General features: G+C 45.5%; 1 protein-coding gene across 1 annotated transcript in view; it reads right to left on the reverse strand.

Annotated features, from left to right (window-relative positions):
* Window positions 1-17,670, reverse strand: part of NCOA2 (nuclear receptor coactivator 2) — a gene marked incomplete at its 3' end in the record, with an annotated part of 153,156 nt that overhangs the window by 10,317 nt on the left and 125,169 nt on the right. The window contains exons 15-20 of the mRNA XM_079722133.1: window positions 10,375-10,540; window positions 6,516-6,794; window positions 5,551-5,628; window positions 3,756-4,197; window positions 1,799-1,976; window positions 1,011-1,209 (exon numbers count right to left, since the gene is read on the reverse strand). Of these exons, the coding sequence (XP_079578259.1) occupies window positions 1,011-1,209; window positions 1,799-1,976; window positions 3,756-4,197; window positions 5,551-5,628; window positions 6,516-6,794; window positions 10,375-10,540 (1,342 nt within the window). The remainder of the gene's footprint in view (window positions 1-1,010; window positions 1,210-1,798; window positions 1,977-3,755; window positions 4,198-5,550; window positions 5,629-6,515; window positions 6,795-10,374; window positions 10,541-17,670) is intronic.

The raw sequence follows: 17,670 nt of genomic DNA on the forward strand, positions 1-17,670 counted from the left end.
AATAAAACACTGAGGATTGTAAAATTTAGTAAATTTCCACACAAATTGTCCTTTACCAACATCAGGATTCAGTAGACCTAATTAAACTTTCAATCTTTCACCAGTCTCACAATCATGATCTAATGGAAATTTATGGTGCTGTCAATGACACTTGATTAATTTGTTTAAACTTTCCATGCCTCTATTTCTCCAAATTTGAAATAAGATTCAGGGTCCTTGCCCCATTAACACTTTGCCTGAACTACTGAGGTGGTAGAATGCCCAGCAATTTGTACCCTTTAAAAATAAGGTCTTTAATACAGTTTAAAAATTATTAACCAATATCTTTACCCATCATAGATTTCTGAATCCCAGGCTGGCTACCTACGTATAAAGTGCTTTGAGTCTCTTTGCCACCAAGTGAAGCTGGCAAGTAATTAGGGATGGCAGAATCATTTCAGTATTATTCAACGCAAAACAGAATTATTAAAAAAAATACAGACCAAAAAAAAAAAAAATCATGGTATCCACATCCCAGAGATGACAAAGAGTAGTTTTTGGATACTCTGTGTCAGTCTCCCTGCACACGTGAACTATCATTTAAAGCTAACTGGATGGCAGGTAGTTTGGCCTTTGCTTTTCATCTGGTTTTATGTTTAGAAAAAAAATCGGTTCTTAAAAATCCAAAAATAAAACTATTTTAAAAAACACCTTTCACCACTCCGTTTTTCGAGATTCATTTTAGATAGCGCCAAATCCCTCAAATAAGAGAAAAATTCAGAAGACAAGAAAGATAAGAAATATTTTAAAAGATCTTTGAGCAGTCAGGGATCCTTTCATGTTTATTTCGTCATTATCAAGTATTTCTGTTAATCACACCAACACAAGTGATGGTAAGGTGAAAAAAACACTCAAAATCAATGTGGGAGTTGATGGCAGATGTTAAGCACATGGAAAGACACACTTAATGCAAAAAGAGACAAGAAGTTACAATCAGAAGCCCGCGGGGGGCTTCTCCTTGGGGTGCTCACCTGCTCGGGACCCATGGAGGACAGCCCTGACGTAGGCACGGAGGTCACTGAGGTCATGCTGATCTGTCCAGTCATCTGGTTCATGTTGCTCATCCCACCTGTGTTGGTCGCCATGGATACATTGATGTTCATGTTGTTATTGTACATGCTGGTGTTTGCTTGCTGTCCGAAGTGTGGAGGGGACTGCTGCGAAAACATGCTAGAAACACAGTGAAAGATGAAAATGTTAGAGCCCTCGGGCAAACAGGCAGGCAGTTTTGAGCACTGGTTTCTCAGGCATTTCCTTCAGAATGAATACACCTAGGCTGAGAGAATCCGGGTGGGACACCAGGAGGTGGTGAGGTCAGAAACAGCGTGGGGGAGAAGCCCTTGGCGAAGCTGCAGGGGCCACCGTTCTCTGTCCTTTTCCCCACATTACCGTGAAGGTCTGGAAGGACACGTCCCACTATCATGTCTGTACCAGACAAGGCTTCTGTTTGCTTTTATTACCTGTACCGATAGAGGGTGGCTTCTAGGCCACTGCCTCCCACAGCGGTTTCTATCATCCATTGGTGGCGGTGCTACCTTCTCAGGGGAGCTCCTTTTTACTCCCAAGGAAAAAAACATTAAGCTAAGGTTTGGTGAATTCTGGTAACTTCTGCCCTAGGAAAAGTAGACTGGCTTACTTAGCAGTTTACTTGGTACTGCTTGCCTGAGCAAAGAAGAAAAATCCAGAAGAGAGACAGGTGGGCTATGGAAAGATTCCCTGGTGATCACTTCTATCAGAAAGACCCAGACACGCGGCGTACCTGTTTGCGCCCATGCTCCCCTGCGCCCACCCGTTCATGTCCGAGGAGGTCTGGTAGGCTGGGTTCGCCTGGGACTGCTGCAGCATGGGGCTCTGCGTGTGCGCCAGCCGGGGCGACATCAGAGGGCTTTGGGGCGCGGTGGCCCCAGCAAAGCCTGGATCAGGCTGCTGACTTATTCCTTAAAAAACAAAACAGAAATCCAAAGGAGACTGTTAGTTTTATCATTGAGACAGGGGACAGAAAACATTCAAATCAAATACACAAAGAAAATTACTATCAAATACCTGATCGTGTGCTGGTAAATTATGTACATTTAAAAAAGATTCCAAGATGGAATAAAATGCACGAAGAAAAACTCTCCATACCTTGGTTCTCTATAGTAATTAGAGGGGTGCCTAGGAACGATATTAACCATCACGGCTAGAGGTAGAGAGAGATACTATTCTTTCCCCATATCCCTTGCAAATCAAGAATGAGTCAAATGTGCATATTTCTCTTTGACTGGAAACAGTCTTTCAATGTTTATGTATCACTACAACTGGATTAAGGTTTAGTTATATATAAAAAGCCAACACACTTGAATAATTTTTTATTAAATTAACCCAAGTTATTCTATGATGAGATAGATGCGTTTTTAAAAATAAGTGACTGTGGGAATTCTGTGGTGGTCCAGTGGTTAGGACTCCGCACTTTCACTGCCGAGGGCCTGGGTTCGATCCCTGGTTGGGGAACTGGGATCTCACAAGCTGTGCGACATGGCCAAAAAATAAAAAAAATTTAGAAAGTAACTGCATTCATGATTAGCTTGTTGTGTATTTATAAAGGGCTCTACCATGCTTTTGCGCTATACAAGATTAGCAAGAATAAGAAAAACAAATTCCAGGTAAGCTTCTTGTTCAGTGCAAAGGCAAATGGTGTTTACACTAAAAGGAGAGAAAGAACTTTTAGCAGTCTTTCCTAAATGATCAAAAAGGAAAGAGAGGAAGAGTTGGGAAACAAAGGAGGCGGCTTCTTAGAAAATTTCAGGGATGACATTGAGGTAAGCCCATTTTTGCCTAGAAGATGTGTTAAACATGCATATTTAATTAATGCTTTAATGAGCTACAGAAGAAAAGCTTAAGATCACACAGGAAAAAGCTGCACATTATCTCTCTGTTTCTTTAAAGAAGTAGGAGACGTGAGGCTAAGCACCACAAAGACTTGGTAGTTGTTTCTAGAGAACTCTGGCAGAAGATGGGGAAAGTCATTGTGAATATTAACCTTGATGTAAGCCCTTACTTTTATCAATAATTCAACTATTGGGCTTCCCTGGTGGCGCAGTGGTTGAGAGTCCGCCTGCCGATGCAGGGGACACGGGTTCGTGCCCTGGTCCGGGAAGATCCCACATGCCGTGGAGCGGCTGGGCCCGTGAGCCACGGCCGCTGAGCCTGCACATCCGGAGCCTGTGCTCCGCAACGGGAGAGGCCACAACAGTGAGAGGCCCATGTACCACACACACACAAAAAATAATAATTCAACTATTAATCGAATATGACATGCACACAAATATTAATGTTTATGACATTGCACGCTTGTCTCTTAAGACTGACATTAAACAAGAAATCAATACGAAGAAAATTAAGAGGTCGTCCGCTGTGGTTTCTGTGCAGCGCCCCTCAAGAATGATCAATTCGTTAAAGATCTGGTATAATATTGAGAGCTTTTATTTTTCAAAAGCTGTAGAAAGTCTGTAAAATACTTACAGTGATATATGTCTTTCAACATTTTCTATCTATCGTTTTTAGACTCAGAGGTTTTCAAGTATAAGCATATGCACATGCACCTGTGTTTACAGACACTGACGTAAGTGCAGACATTCACACGCACTCACACGCATGACTGGCAGAGGCACGCTACACACGCACACCTACTCCGGTCATTCTTAAAGAAAGACCTGCACTCAGAGCAAAGGTGGCACCTGAGCTGAGAGACTGGAAGGTTCCCTGCTGGACCTGGGGACTCCTGACGGGCCCCAGTGGTCCTCCCAGGTCTCCTAGCACCCCCCGGTTAGCCAGGTTCCTCTGGGAGCCATGCAAAGAGCTGCGAGAGAGGAGCTGTGACCCAGGACTGGGGGACACCGGGGAGAAAGGACCGGTGAAAGGCGGCGGCGGCGTAAGTCCCATACCGTAGCTCGGAGGGAAGGGAAACTGCTGTGCATTTGCCTGGGGGACCCGGGGGCTGCTCAGAGTTGCCGGCACACCACTAGGAGCCACCACGCTGGGCGTCATGGTCAGCCCCTGTCCTCTCATCATCAGAGCTCGCTGCTGAACTTGCTGTTGCTGATGCATTTGTCTCTGTCGAAGATGCTGGTTCAGGATTTCCCTCTGTCTCTGGGCCAGCATCTGTGCGTTAATAGGTGCCTGGAACGGGGGGCAAAACGTGGAGGAAGACATTGGGGGTGGAGACAGATCAAAGAACAACCCGTATGTTAGAAACAGGATAACAAAGGGTACTGTCTTGTGCGGAATTATTTGGCAAACAGAAGAGAACAGTTTAGAGCTGACCAACTGGTGGTTGAGAATGTGAGCTTCTGAATTCTGTAGAGATGATGATTCTGAAACCTTGCAATGACTGACTTGCGTTAAGTTTGATGTCAGTATCAAGAAACTTGAGACTCACTGTGAGAGGACCCAGGTGACGAGGGGAGCCCACGGTAACCCCGGTCCCGTCTGGGAGAGGACTCTGTGCAGAAACCTTGAGGACGGCAGTTCAGAGTCTCATTAAGGGACATTCAAGTCTAAAGGAAAACCAAGTCACTGTGCCAAAAGGTGGCTTTGAAGCACTTCAGAAAAGGCTGAACGGAGGCAGGCGCGTAGGGAGGCCAGGACAGGACTGGAGGGGCACCCGTGCTTGCTGTCAGCAAGTGGTACCAGGCTGGTTACGGGTCCTGGCAGTATACAGTCGACTTGATTATTCGTGGATTCTGCACTGGTGAGCTTGTCTACCTGCTGACATTTATTGGTCACCCCAGAACCAATACTCATGGCACTGTCGTGATTTATGGACACGTGCAGAGCAGCAAAAAACGTGAGAAGACCAACGTGCCCATTCCCACCTGAGGCTGAAACCAGGCGGCTCTCGTACTGCGCACAAGTGTCCTTTTTGTGGACTATTTAGTTCCACGTTTTTCACATTGTCGTGCTTTTTGTTGGTGACTCTGCTGTTTAAAATGACTCCTGAGAAGTGCTGAAGTGCTGCCTAGTGTCCTAAATAAGCACAGGGGGCTGCGATGTGCCTTGTGGGGAAAATCTGGGAGTTCGATGAGCTTCATGCAGGCATGAGTTACAGTGCTCTTGGCTGTGAGTTCAATGTTAATGAATCAGCAGTATATATTAAACAAGGTGTCTTCAAACAGAAACACACATTGATTCATGAAAATGTGACCAAGAGGCTCAAAGGAAACGAACCCTTTATTTCTCCTAGGTGCAAAGGTTCAATATTCGCTAATTCAGTGTTTGCAGTAACTTTACTGAACACAGCCAGTGTGAATAACGATAATTGACTGTGCCTGGCAATAAACATGGCAGTGATGAGGAGGGAACCACAAAAGCGACACAGACCAGACAAGATAAGCGAACGACACGACATCCACTGTGTGGGTCTGGGTCTGTGTGTGGCCTTCTGAGTTACTTTACGTGGGATGTCAAGGGGGAAGAAATGACAAGAGAAGTTAAGCGGATCCAGTAAAAGCTGACGGCTGGTCTGCCCCTTACCTGTGTGGGTACTGCAGGCCTCAGAGTCAGGTTCACGTTCGGAACGTTGCTGAGTTGATTCATGAGTGGCTGGCGGTTCTGAACGCGTACACATGGCAGTCAGCATGTTGGTCATCAGAACATATTCTAGTTCAAATCACTGCCTCAAGCAATCGCCCCTCTCCCCACCGACCCAGCATCTGCTTTGCTGCTGGACACTGAAACCACGTGGTCTGTACCTGGATCCCCTTGTAAAGCTACTTATCATTGAGGTTTCCCATTGCTCATAGCTGAGAAGTTATTCTGGACAGTTTGGAAAACACAGTGTTTGCAAGGGGGCAAGGGAGTAGAATGATCAGAAAAGGAGGCCAAGAGGAAGATTAGGAAAAAAGCAGAGGGAAAAAAAGGAGAGGCGATTTAAAAGCCCACAACACGATTATTTACTACTACATGAGAGAAATCTGTCCAGGCTTGTTTCAGTGAGAACACACTTTCTGGAGCTAAAATAGGTATTCCATAAGGCGGCACCCTCTGCCACCACTCCACTAAGAGTGATGATTCTGGCCACAAGATAGGACGAATGGCAGGAGCTACGGTTGTCCTGGGAGCTCCCTTTGGGCCAGAAAACTGTGCCGGGCCCCACAGACACACACATACTGCCCGAGACTGTACAGCGACCCCATTGTACAGATGTAAACACTGAGGCTCACAGAGCTCAAGGTCAGCCCCTCAGTAAATAATAGAGCTAGGAAACCAAAGAGCTGCTCTACGCTGGAGTGGAGTTAGTGGAGGAGAGAGACAGAAGGGAAGGAGGTGCAGCAGAAGGGAGTCTGGACGGCGTACGGTAACGTGGCAACGCTTTCACCCTCTTGGAAAGGACAGAAGGAGCTTTTAGGGCCTCTAAAAGGACCCCCGGGCTCAGGTCCACCTTCCCTGTGCCCCGCCCCCGCACCGCCCCGATGTTCCAGGCGTGGCCAAGAACGCACCTGCTGTGCTTGGAGGCGATGCTGCAGCTGAAGCCTCAGCTGGTTGGGCTGGGTCTGTGCCAGGCCCGTGGGCCTGAGGCCGGGTCTGGGCTGCACACGGAGCGTGGCGTAGCTTGGCCGCTGCCCCATGGTGTGGAAGCTTGGATCCTGCATGGCACTGTAGCTGCCTTGGGCCATTTGTGCCTGAGATGCGTACGGCTGTGGGAACACGGGGGCCTTCTGCTCCAGCAGGATGTTGGAATCCTGACTCGGGAACTGCTCTGGATCCACCGCTTGGCTCTGAAGAGAAAGCCCCCGGATAACAAACAAATCAATAAAACCACTGAAAACTGCAGAGCGAACAGAAGGCTGTTTCCCCTCACTGCCCTGTAGTTGAGGCTTCTGCTATCGTACTTACTACACAAAGGGACTTCTACCTCGACTCCACTTGTCTTCCTAGAAAATGCCTCTGTTCCAGAGATCCAGTTACTTGAGGTAAGAAGCAGGGGTCAGGCTTGACTCCCCGCAGCACTTCTTCCGAGGGAAGGGAGACAGGGGCTGTGACTACGGAATGCCTCCTCCTGCTGCCAGTTGGAAGAATGCGAACGTCCCCTAGACGCCTCAAGGGGCTTGTTTTTTTTTTTGCCGGCTTGCGGGATCTTAGTCCCCCAAACAGGGGTTAAACCCGGGCCCTGGCAGGAAAGTGCAGAGTCCTAACCACTGGGCCACCAGGGAATTCCCTTGTGTTAAGTGTTCTGATTTGATTAGTCACACCTGTATTAATCACTTTAACTAGACAGCTGCCTTGGTACCTGGCTGGGATCAGCAGTGTTGGGGTGCCCACCACTATTCGCATTTTGCAGATAACAAAACTGAGACTTGCAGACGTGCAGCAAATTGCAAGAAGCCTGTCTGGCTAGTGAGGAGTGGGTTCCAGTAGAGTCTGTGATGCAGGACCTGAGCCGCTCACCAGTGTGAAGCACCACCTGTATCTGACTGTTTTCTGTGGTCGTCAGGATTCCCTACACGTCCCACATTCTGCCACCATCTTATCTCCTACTAGCCGTATTTAACATGTTTGTTGTCCTCGACTTCTTAGGGCTACCCTATCTGGGTCAGAAGGAGGCGGCTGCAGAAAATCCAGAACTTCTCCAAGGGGCACACCCTCGATGTAGGTGGCCCTACATGACTCTGCGTAGAGCAGGAAGGTGCACCTGGTTCATTCTCCTCTTCCTTCTGCTACAAACCTCCCAACAGACAGGAGGGAAGGATGCAACAGCAAAATCATCTCTCAGGTTTGCTTTAGCCTAGTAACAGCCTAAGCTTTCCTCAAGCCGGTCTACCCATGTGAGAGCAGGGCTTGGGGCCACCCTGAATCCTGGGCTTAGGTCACATGGACCCGTGAGAACTGGGTCCACTGCCCTGTCCGTAGTAGTTTTAAAAATGTGGATGGAGCCCGCTTGGGGGAAACCATTCACTGTTGAATTACTGCTCTAACTACATCCACAAAACTATCTCAGATCTTTAAATATTTGCCCATCTTCAACAGAGAGAAAGTTTAATATCCATTTTTAAAGAAAACACACAACTCTGATGAGTACAAATAAAGTCCACGTGTATTCTACAGTTCCCGACTCCACCTAATCATTATTTCTATAATTCAGTTTAATATGATATAAGGATGAGGGATTTGATGAGACAAAACAGAAATAACACAAATAAATGAGAAGAAAAAAAAAAGAGACTGAAGATATTAATGAAATGATACCACTTTTGATAAAAACAATGCTCCGAGTCACTCAGCAACCCCAAGAATCACATCTTTAAATGTCACTTAGACAACTCAGGGCTAACAATACTGAATGCTAAATTCTCACCAGCACTAAAGGCAAAGCAAACCAGCCACACAGGAAATACTTCAACTCCATTTTCCTTTCTTATTTCAGGTTATATCACGTAACCTCAAGTCACTTCTTTCCATTCTGCTGTTCTCAGTATGAACTATCAAGTCTCAACTCCCACTTATGTCTGCTGAACGTGGGGATTATGACAGGGCTGTTTTGAATACTTCAGAGAGGTCTCCAATGGCTCTGTATCTCCCTTTCCACAGACCCTCACGATACATCCTACGTCCATGAAGCAGAGTGAACCCTGGAAGGTAATTCTTAGCAATAAGAAATAAAGTCGATTCATGCTGAGAAAAGAGGAAGACAGCAGTGAGACTCATCGTTTTTTCCAGGTGACTCTATAGGAAACCAGGATGCCTGCTTCACACAAACTGGGCTGCGTAGCCTGATTCAGAAAAGTCCTAAGTTATTTCATGAGACTATGTTAGGTTATTTATTATATTGTTGCTATAAAGTACTCTTGATGTAGTTCATGACTTTATGTCACCAACTAATCACCAGGAGGGGAAGCCCACTAAGATTGGCTAACGTCTTTACATTCCCATCGATATTAAATAGCCCCCATTTGACTGTGGCTAAATCCACACAGAGGGCAAAATGATGAATGAACTGCAGCTACCTTTAAAATGACTTCTGCTGGGACTTCTCTGGTGGCGCAGTGTTTAAGAGTCCTCCTGCCAATGCAGGGGACACGGGTTCAAGCCCTGGTCCAGGAAGATCCCATATGCCATGGAGCAACTAAGCCCGTGTGTCACAGCTACTGAGCCTGCACTCTAGAGCCCACGAGCCACAACTACTGAGCCCGTGAGCCACAGCTACTGAAGCCTGTGCACCTAGAGCCCATGCTCCACAACAAGAGAAGTCACTGCAATAAGAAGCCCGCCCGCCACAACGAAGAGTAGCCCCCGCTCGCCGCAACTAGAGAAAGCCTGCGTGCAGCAACGAAGACCCAACGCAGCCAAAAAAAAAAAAAGACTTCTGCTAACTTACGTGCAACATATTCTTTTAGCACAAGTAGCTTCCTATCACTAGCCCACAAATGTTAAGATGAAGAGTGACTGAGGATACTAGTTTCTTTTTTTTTTTGTGGTACGCGGGCCTCTCACTGTTGTGGCCTCTCCTGTTGCGGAGCACAGGCTCCGGACGCGCAGGCTCAGTGGCCATGGCTCATGGACCCAGCCGCTCCGCGGCATGTGGGATCTTCCTAGACCGAGGCACGAACCCGTGTCCCCTGCATCGGCAGGCAGACCCTCAACCACTGCGCCATCAGGGAAGCCCAGGATACTAGTTTTTATTATTTTTTATTTTTCATCTTTATTGGAGTATTATTACTTTACAATGTTGTTAGTTTCTGCTGTATAACAAAGTGAATCAGCTATATGCATACATATATCCCCATATCCCCTCCCTCTTGCATCTCCCTCCCACCCTCCCTATCCCACCCCTCTATATGGACACAAAGCACCGAGCTGATCTCCCCATATTGTACATTTGGTAGTGTGTATATGTCCATGCCACTCTCTCACTTCGTCCCAGCTTCCCCTTCCCCCCACTGTGTCCTCGAGTCCATTCTCTACGTCTGCATCTTTATTCCTGTCCTGCCCCTAGGTTTGTCAGAACCATTTTAAGGATACTACTTTTTAGATGGAAGGTTCTGGATCGCTGGGGCAGCAATGTTCTGTTCTTGGCTTCTCTGCCCCTTGCATGTTCCTCCCTGTCAGTAGATGAGCTGGACTTGAGTTTCTGCCTTTCAGCTCAATTGACCCAAAGTACAGGTCAAACTCATTCTCAGTATTTTCCATTCTTGATGTGAGAGTAACAAGGAGTGGGGGAGAGAGAAAACAGAGCTTGCTTGTTAAGAGGTAAGAAAGCATTCTAAAAAGCAGACTGCAGATTATCTGCCGACAAAAGAGAACAGATATCTCCGTGCCCACGCCAGTGCTCGGTCCCCACCAGCTTCACCCTGTGCCCACCTGGCTGACCAGCTCGGGTATCCCCAGAGCTCTGTCGATCTCCTCCAGGCCATCGAAGTTCCGCAAGGCCAAGTACAGCTGGTCCAGGAGAGCGCCTTCGTCACTTGGAGACTCCGCTGCAGGGTGTGGACATAGCAAGTCATCTGGAGAGTTGCCAAACGGCTGCCTGTAAAGAGACAAACTTCATCTCAGGCCCACGGAAAAGCTAGTTGATTAGAGAACTTTTTCTTCCCTTAAAGACAAAAGTAGTAAAATACTATACCAACCAGACACAAACAACAACCCTACATAATAGATATACTTTATCCAGTGCCTAACAGAGATAAGCCAGACACACATCTAGGCATCAGATGTTGTGAGCTTTATTTTTATTGCCCCCGCTCTAAAGCTGGCAACGCTGAGGCTTGGAGAGCTTGTCAGACCCTGTGGTGGAGATCACACAGGCAGACACTGCAAAGCGGGGATTCAACACCGACCTAGGTGACCACTACATTCCCACAAGTCCACGCTGACTCTTCAAGCATGTATGTATTTACTCTGTACTGAAGTAGTCAAAGGAGTTTCCTGAGTTTTAGCAAGAAGGACCAGTTGCACAGTCTCATTTCACATGACGTTCTGAAGACCCGTCTGAGGGACACTAGGAGCATAAAAGCTCCATTAACTTTTTTGAACTCAGCTGCCATTAGACTGCACGTGGCTGGACTAAGAGGACATTTCTCTGTCATGCATAATTGGGACTTGTAAACATTTACTAAAATCCTCAAGAAGCGCGGTTGTTAGACCTCCTGAGTTAGTCAAGAAAAGTAGACCAGGAACATGCAGATTACGTTTGTTATTATATAAGGTGATGGGTGATAAAACCGTAATACTGTACTCCAAATTCTATGGTGTATAAAACTCCTATAATTTAACTTAACTGACAAACTTGGGGAGTTTTAAAAAAGAGCTTCTGAGTTACTGTAACACCAAAAGGGGAAATGATACTCTAATTTGTACTCTTAAAGTTACTATATGTTTTGGAGAAAATAAAGTTTACAGGGAAGTTCCCTTATTCTTAAGCAATGATAGATTCACCTAGGGATGAATGACCTATCTAACCGGTTTCATATGCTTTGTGCCACTTTGGCCCAGAATGCTGAAATGCTGAGGATTAAAGCCAAGAGTCCGTTGCAAACAGTTCTAACCCGGTGCACTGGAAACACTATCCTCTCCATTTAGCCCATGTCACTTGTGAAGAAAATCACCCACTTAAGTGTGCCCTCGACGACCCTGCTCGCCGGCGGACCGCGGCTCCGAGCCCACGTCCCACGGCCTGCGCGGCGCCGTGAGGGGCACCATCTTGAGCCCAGCGTGTGCGCTACGCCGCCCACCCGGCTCCAGCCGAGCGCTCCCGTCGCTAGGGCGCTCGCCGGCGCTGGCGGAGGCCCGTGCTCCCGGCCGGGGCTCTCTGGGCACCTGCCTCCTCTCCCACCATGGCCTCGGTTCCCAGGAAGACGTCAGGCGCTGGAATGGTTCCCCCGTTACCCTCCGCGCTTCCACACTCTCCCAGAGTCAACTTTTTAAACACAGCTGTGACCAGATCACTGCACACTCAGGGAGCAGGAGGAAGGAGCGGACACAGAAAAGCGGCAACAGGGAGGAGGACAGCCACAGGTCTGCGTGTCAGGGAAGCAAAGAGAGGAGGCGATTCCCCGAAGAGCGAGGACCCACGTTTAGACGCGGTCAATTTCACGAACACAGGAGCTCAAGTCAGCCAAGAGTGGATGCTGTCTGTTTACCAAACTCTCTTAGGCCTGAGACCTCATTCCCCAAAGATGCTAGTTAATATTCTCTTCCTCTGGCTTTATTTCACAATTTTCGACTTCTGTTTCTTCAGAAGCTTTTATTCCCACACGACCACAACCCCCATCCCAGATCTCTCTGCTGATGACCGGCTAATGCGAAATCGACTCCCTTTTAACCCGAGCAAGGCTGCACGGGCTCCACGGCAAGGCAGACTGCCCAGTGTGCACCTGCCTGAAACCCAGCGTCAGAAGGAAGAGGCCACTCCGTCTGGTACTCTGGAAGGCAGCTCCACCCCCGGGAAGAGACATCCACAGGCTTAAAGAAAAAGAACTACCGATGCTCATTTGCATCTAAACGATTGCCCACATAGTAAAATAACCCATTTTTGTTACATGCTTTTTCTTTTCTTAATTAAAAACGTTAAACCAATGCTTGACCCAGATTCCCACTTTGGTCAAGGCCCTCTTCAACTCGAGCTGGGACCTTCAAGACACTTTCCGGCTTACAGTCTCTCTCTGATCCTCCCGATATGATGTTGTCAGGTTCCTTCTCCCGTTACTGAGCTGACTCGCAATGTCTAAGGCCCTGGGACAGGGTGCTGGTGGTGGTGGAATTCAAGGACGCACACACTTTGGTAAAGCCTAACCTTTCCCAACGTAATGCCCACGACTTCCCTGTGGGTCCCAGCCACCCTGGGCAACTGGCCTTTTCCCAGAGGATGCCGCATACCCACCATAAGGCCAAGACTTCCCGTTCCACGTTTCCCGCCCTCTTCTCCAACTGCAACTCTACCTTCCCATCCGGGCTCGCCATGTCTCCTTCACAGCCACTCTGGACCACTCCCACTCTCCTCTCAACTCTATGTACCACTCACTGCACTATGCTGGCTTGATGTTGGCATTCATTTAGAAACCTCAACCCTAGACTGTGCCCAGTGAGGCCATCTTCAATCTCTTTGTTGGACCAGTACTTGAACTGCATAGGTTCAGCAAGCTGGTGAAAATAAAAGGTTCTTGATCTAGCCAGGTTATCATACCTTATACTCAAAGAAATACATTTTTATACTCAAAAATACACTGCATTGTGGCTTAGTATTACAAATTTGGGCATACCACGAGTTACATCACTTCCCTTAGAAACATCATAATACACTTGGCTTATAGAAAAAAATATTGACCCAGACTTCCAATCCCAACTTTATAAATGGCTGCCAACATAGTGAAGAAATTATTTTTCTGTATTTTGGGCAATTACAAATATAGTTACAATCTAGATGGTGGCTGACAAATATATTAAGTCAAGGATAAAATTCAGAGGAATAAAGGGAAGAACACACGGAGGCCCCAAGTTGGCAAGATAGTAAGTAATGAACTAGCAGAAGGTAGTTAATCCATCATCAATAAAAACCTTATTTCTTGAAATCTACACTTTCATTTATTTATAGACTAGCAGGACATTAAAGATGGTGATAAGAAGGGGAATAAGATCAATTCTGAGCTCTTGTTTGAGAAATCATACCATACGATCACTTTTCATGTGTTTTCAAAATTCTGCAAAAAAGTAGCAGCTACTACATGATGAGAAATAGTCAACCAAAGAACCTTTACTCTTAGACACATTACAAACAAGAGAAAACCAAATTACTCAGAGATTTTGAACTTAATGTGAAAGGAAGTCTTTCATGAAAGGCAGATACTTTTCACTTTTATAAATCCAATAGAAATCATCAAAAAATCATCCATAAATTTGGGGCTATATTTTAAACAACTCTTTTACATACCAAATGAATAAAGGAAGAAAAACCACAATGAAACTACAGAAAATGGAAATTCAGCTATAAATAAATGAGTATGTGAATACATTAGAGATTAAAGGGCTAAACTACTGTCTTTCTGAAATGTGTATATAAACTAATGCTGGGTGCATAAAACATTTAAAAACCTATTCCTAAATAGGTAGGCAGTAAAAATACAAAATATTAATGGTGATACTTAGAAAGGGGATTTTAAAAAGGCACTGCTTTTTGTTTATTTCAAAAGAGAGACGTGGTTAGAACTTTTGTTATCCATTATTTCTGGATTTCTATGACAATAAGACTACCATAAAGTTGGTTATAAATTTCTTCCAAACAGAATTATTTAAAATAAAAGAAGAGGGGTAAGTGGCTGGAAAAACAGAAATAAATAACTTTAAAAGTGGTGGAAATATTTTGCTTTGTCCATAGCGCTCTTCTACAAAGAAAACTGACAGCAACAAGAGAACAGGGCGGGGCGAGTCACAGAAACGCCCCCAGCAAACTGAACCAGCTGACTCTGTAGCTGGCCTCAGTGTGTACTCGGAATTCTTCCATTTTATTATTATTTGATTTTTGGCTGCGCCGCGTGGCTTGCGGGATCCCAGTCCCCGACCAGGGATGGAGCCCACAGCCCCTGCAGTGGAAGCGCGGAGCCCCAGTTGCTGGACAGCCGGGGAGGTCCTCATGTTTGCTTTAACAGAACCCTTCCTCTGCTTGGGCAACAGTGAAAATCCTAACGTTGGGCCCAGTTTTCCCTAGAAACTAATATTAGACATTTCATCCAAAACCAACTCTCAGGTGCTGGATTTAATTGTTCGGCTACCTTTTTACTATGTGCAGGTTTCCAGGGAATGGGTGTGTTTTTTTAACATATCCAATAAACATATTTAGAAAACACACAATACTCACTGACACCACGAAATCAGACTCAAAGAGCTGGGGGACCCCGAGAAAGTACCACCTCCAAGAAGGATCATAGCGGTTATTTACGCGACACTCTATCCCCAAGAATAGTACTCAGTGATGGAGGCCACACACCGCCCTTGGCAGCTAGTCCAGTAAGAGCCACACTGGCTGACTGCGGTTCTTGTCTGTTCTTCCACACAGAGTGCGTCGGGGGAGCAGCAGTGCTGGCATCACATGGGGCTTGTTAGGAACGCAGAATCCTGGGCTCCACCCAGACCTGCCTTTCAGTGAGATCCCAAAGATGGTTCATAGGCACAGCGGGGTTGGAAGACATGAGTTTCCCCCGCTAAGCGAATGGAATACAGCTGGCGAGCACCCTCTCTTCCTTATCTCCCTAAAACAGTTATTAAGCAATTGGCCTAATCATCTTTTCAGTGAAGTAACTAGTTCCCAACTTTTTCGCACACATCCAGTATTGCTGGTCTCATATCCAGCTTCTGCTATTTTGATTTTTTAAAACTTCATTGAATCCTCTGAATCCTTTACCACTCTCTTAAGACATACAAAGGGGTGACTGAGCGGAGCCCAGTGACAGGATGCTGCCCACATTTACTATGTACTTCAATCCATCTCTGAAGGGATCCCCCTCTAAAGATGAAGATTGTCCTACCTCCAGCTGGCGTTGCTATTAGGAGACCTGCACATCCCACACCGGTGCAACAGTCTGCCAGCTAAATTTAAAAAAACTGCTGGTACCAGGAAAGATTCAGCACATTCTCTGCACTGGAAACCTTCGTACCAAAGAGAGTTATGACTGTCTCAAGACTCTGGCTGGTGATGTTCATACTGTGAGGAGACTTCGATGAGAATCTTAATTATCCAGAACAGACAGTTGTAACTGTTGGGCAGTTCAAAACTGGTTTGATCCATGGACATCAAGTTATTCCATGGGGAGATATGGCCAGCTTAGCCCTGTTGCAGAGGCAGTTTGATATGGATATCCTTATTTCAGGACACACACATAAATTGGAAGCATGTGAGCACAAAAATAAATTCTACATTAATCCAGGTTCTGCCACTGGAGCATATAATGCCTTGGAAACGAACATTATTCCTTCATTTGTGTTGATGGATATCCAGGCTTCTACAGTTGTCACTTACGTGTATCAGCTAACTGGAGACGACGTGAAAGTAGAACAAATCGAATACAAAAAATCTTAAAGTGAGGCGTGTCCTGATGATTTTTCTGTTGGGTTTTTTTTTTTTCTTCATTCCCCTGTTCAATTCAAGTAATTAAATGTTTAAGAGCCACAAAATTGTATCACTTTTATAATATTTTGCAGTAAAATATAATCTTGTCTTCTGTTAATACAATGTTCTAAGCTTCTTGTAAACTATAAGATTATATTTAGTTTAAGTATATGATTTCTATGAAAAATGTCCACCACACAATGATCACATGTTAAGAAAGATTTATCCTTGTAAATATCTTCATAGTTGATATTTGGAACTTTATTACCAAAGTAGTGCATGAGGAGAAAGAATCTAGATTTTCTTGTATACATTCTTCTCTTCTCCAGTAATAAACAGTTACTTTTTATATATATATAAAAAAAGAAGATATAGAAAGGAAAATGGGCACCACACCACAGTTCTGAGCTATGCAAAAGCATTTTATTCCAGGGTAATAAGAGTCACTATGAAATCTGTATTTTTTTTTTTTTAAACAAGAAGCTCTGGAAATATTCTACCCTTATAAAATTTCAGAAACCCTGCTTTCATCATTTGTGAATTTGATAAAAGTATTTCATAATTTTAGATTAGAATAATCCCCAAAGGACAAAACGATCTGGCTGGAAGGTCCTCACTGGGCCTCCAACCCAAACCTTCTACATGTGAGCCTCAAGGCCGAATTCCTCCAGTTTGTTTTCTAACATGGTGACTGCCCAGAAAACATCGCCTGCATCATTTAAGTGCCCACACTGACACCTGCTTAGGCTCCTAACTATCTCTCTGCCTCGGGGCTCTTTGCCCACCCAACTGGCCAAGCAGCACCATCACATAGGCCTCAAGGTCGCCTGCGCAACGTCTGCTTCCAGTGCTTTGCTTAAAAACCATGGGATTATGCATATAACGCGACTGTGATACTGTCTTTGCAGGGAATAATGGAACAAGATCCATCTTTGAGCGAAAACTTGAGCAACACCTAAGCCCCCAGCAACAGGTGTGTTTTATCCTTGAGAGCTGGGGCACTGGGCCACAGCCAAGTGAAAGAGCTGAGCGGCGAGTGCTGGACTGCACTGAGGAGAGTGGTCAGCGGGGACCCTCACCTCCAGCAGAGACCAATGAAAATTCCCTTGCAAGCAAAGTGTCTTCAACTTTAACCCCCGGCTGGATCATTGACAAAGATCAACTAGGAACTCCCAATGAAAGATTACCAAAATACTCAGGGAAACAGGCCACCACGAGCAAGAGTCAATCACTGGATTTAGAACTGCAAGAAATCCAGATATTGGAATTATCGAATCAAGAAATTTAGAAAGTAATGATGAATGTGATGTTTAATGATATAAAGATGGAATCACAAAAATAAGCAAACAGTAAGAGACTATGAAAAATAACCAGGCAAACAGAACTTTTAGAAATGAAAAATGTAATTGGTTTAAACATAGCCAAAGAGATAATTAATGAAATGAAATATAGATATGGATAAATTATCCCAGATGTAGTACAGAGAGACAGGGAGATGGAAAATACATGGGTTAAGAAGTAAGGAGGGTAGAAGTTTTAAAAAATCTGATGTAGAAAGA

Source organism: Hyperoodon ampullatus (assembly GCF_949752795.1).
Source record: "Hyperoodon ampullatus genome assembly, chromosome: 17".
NCBI lineage: Eukaryota > Metazoa > Chordata > Mammalia > Artiodactyla > Ziphiidae > Hyperoodon > Hyperoodon ampullatus.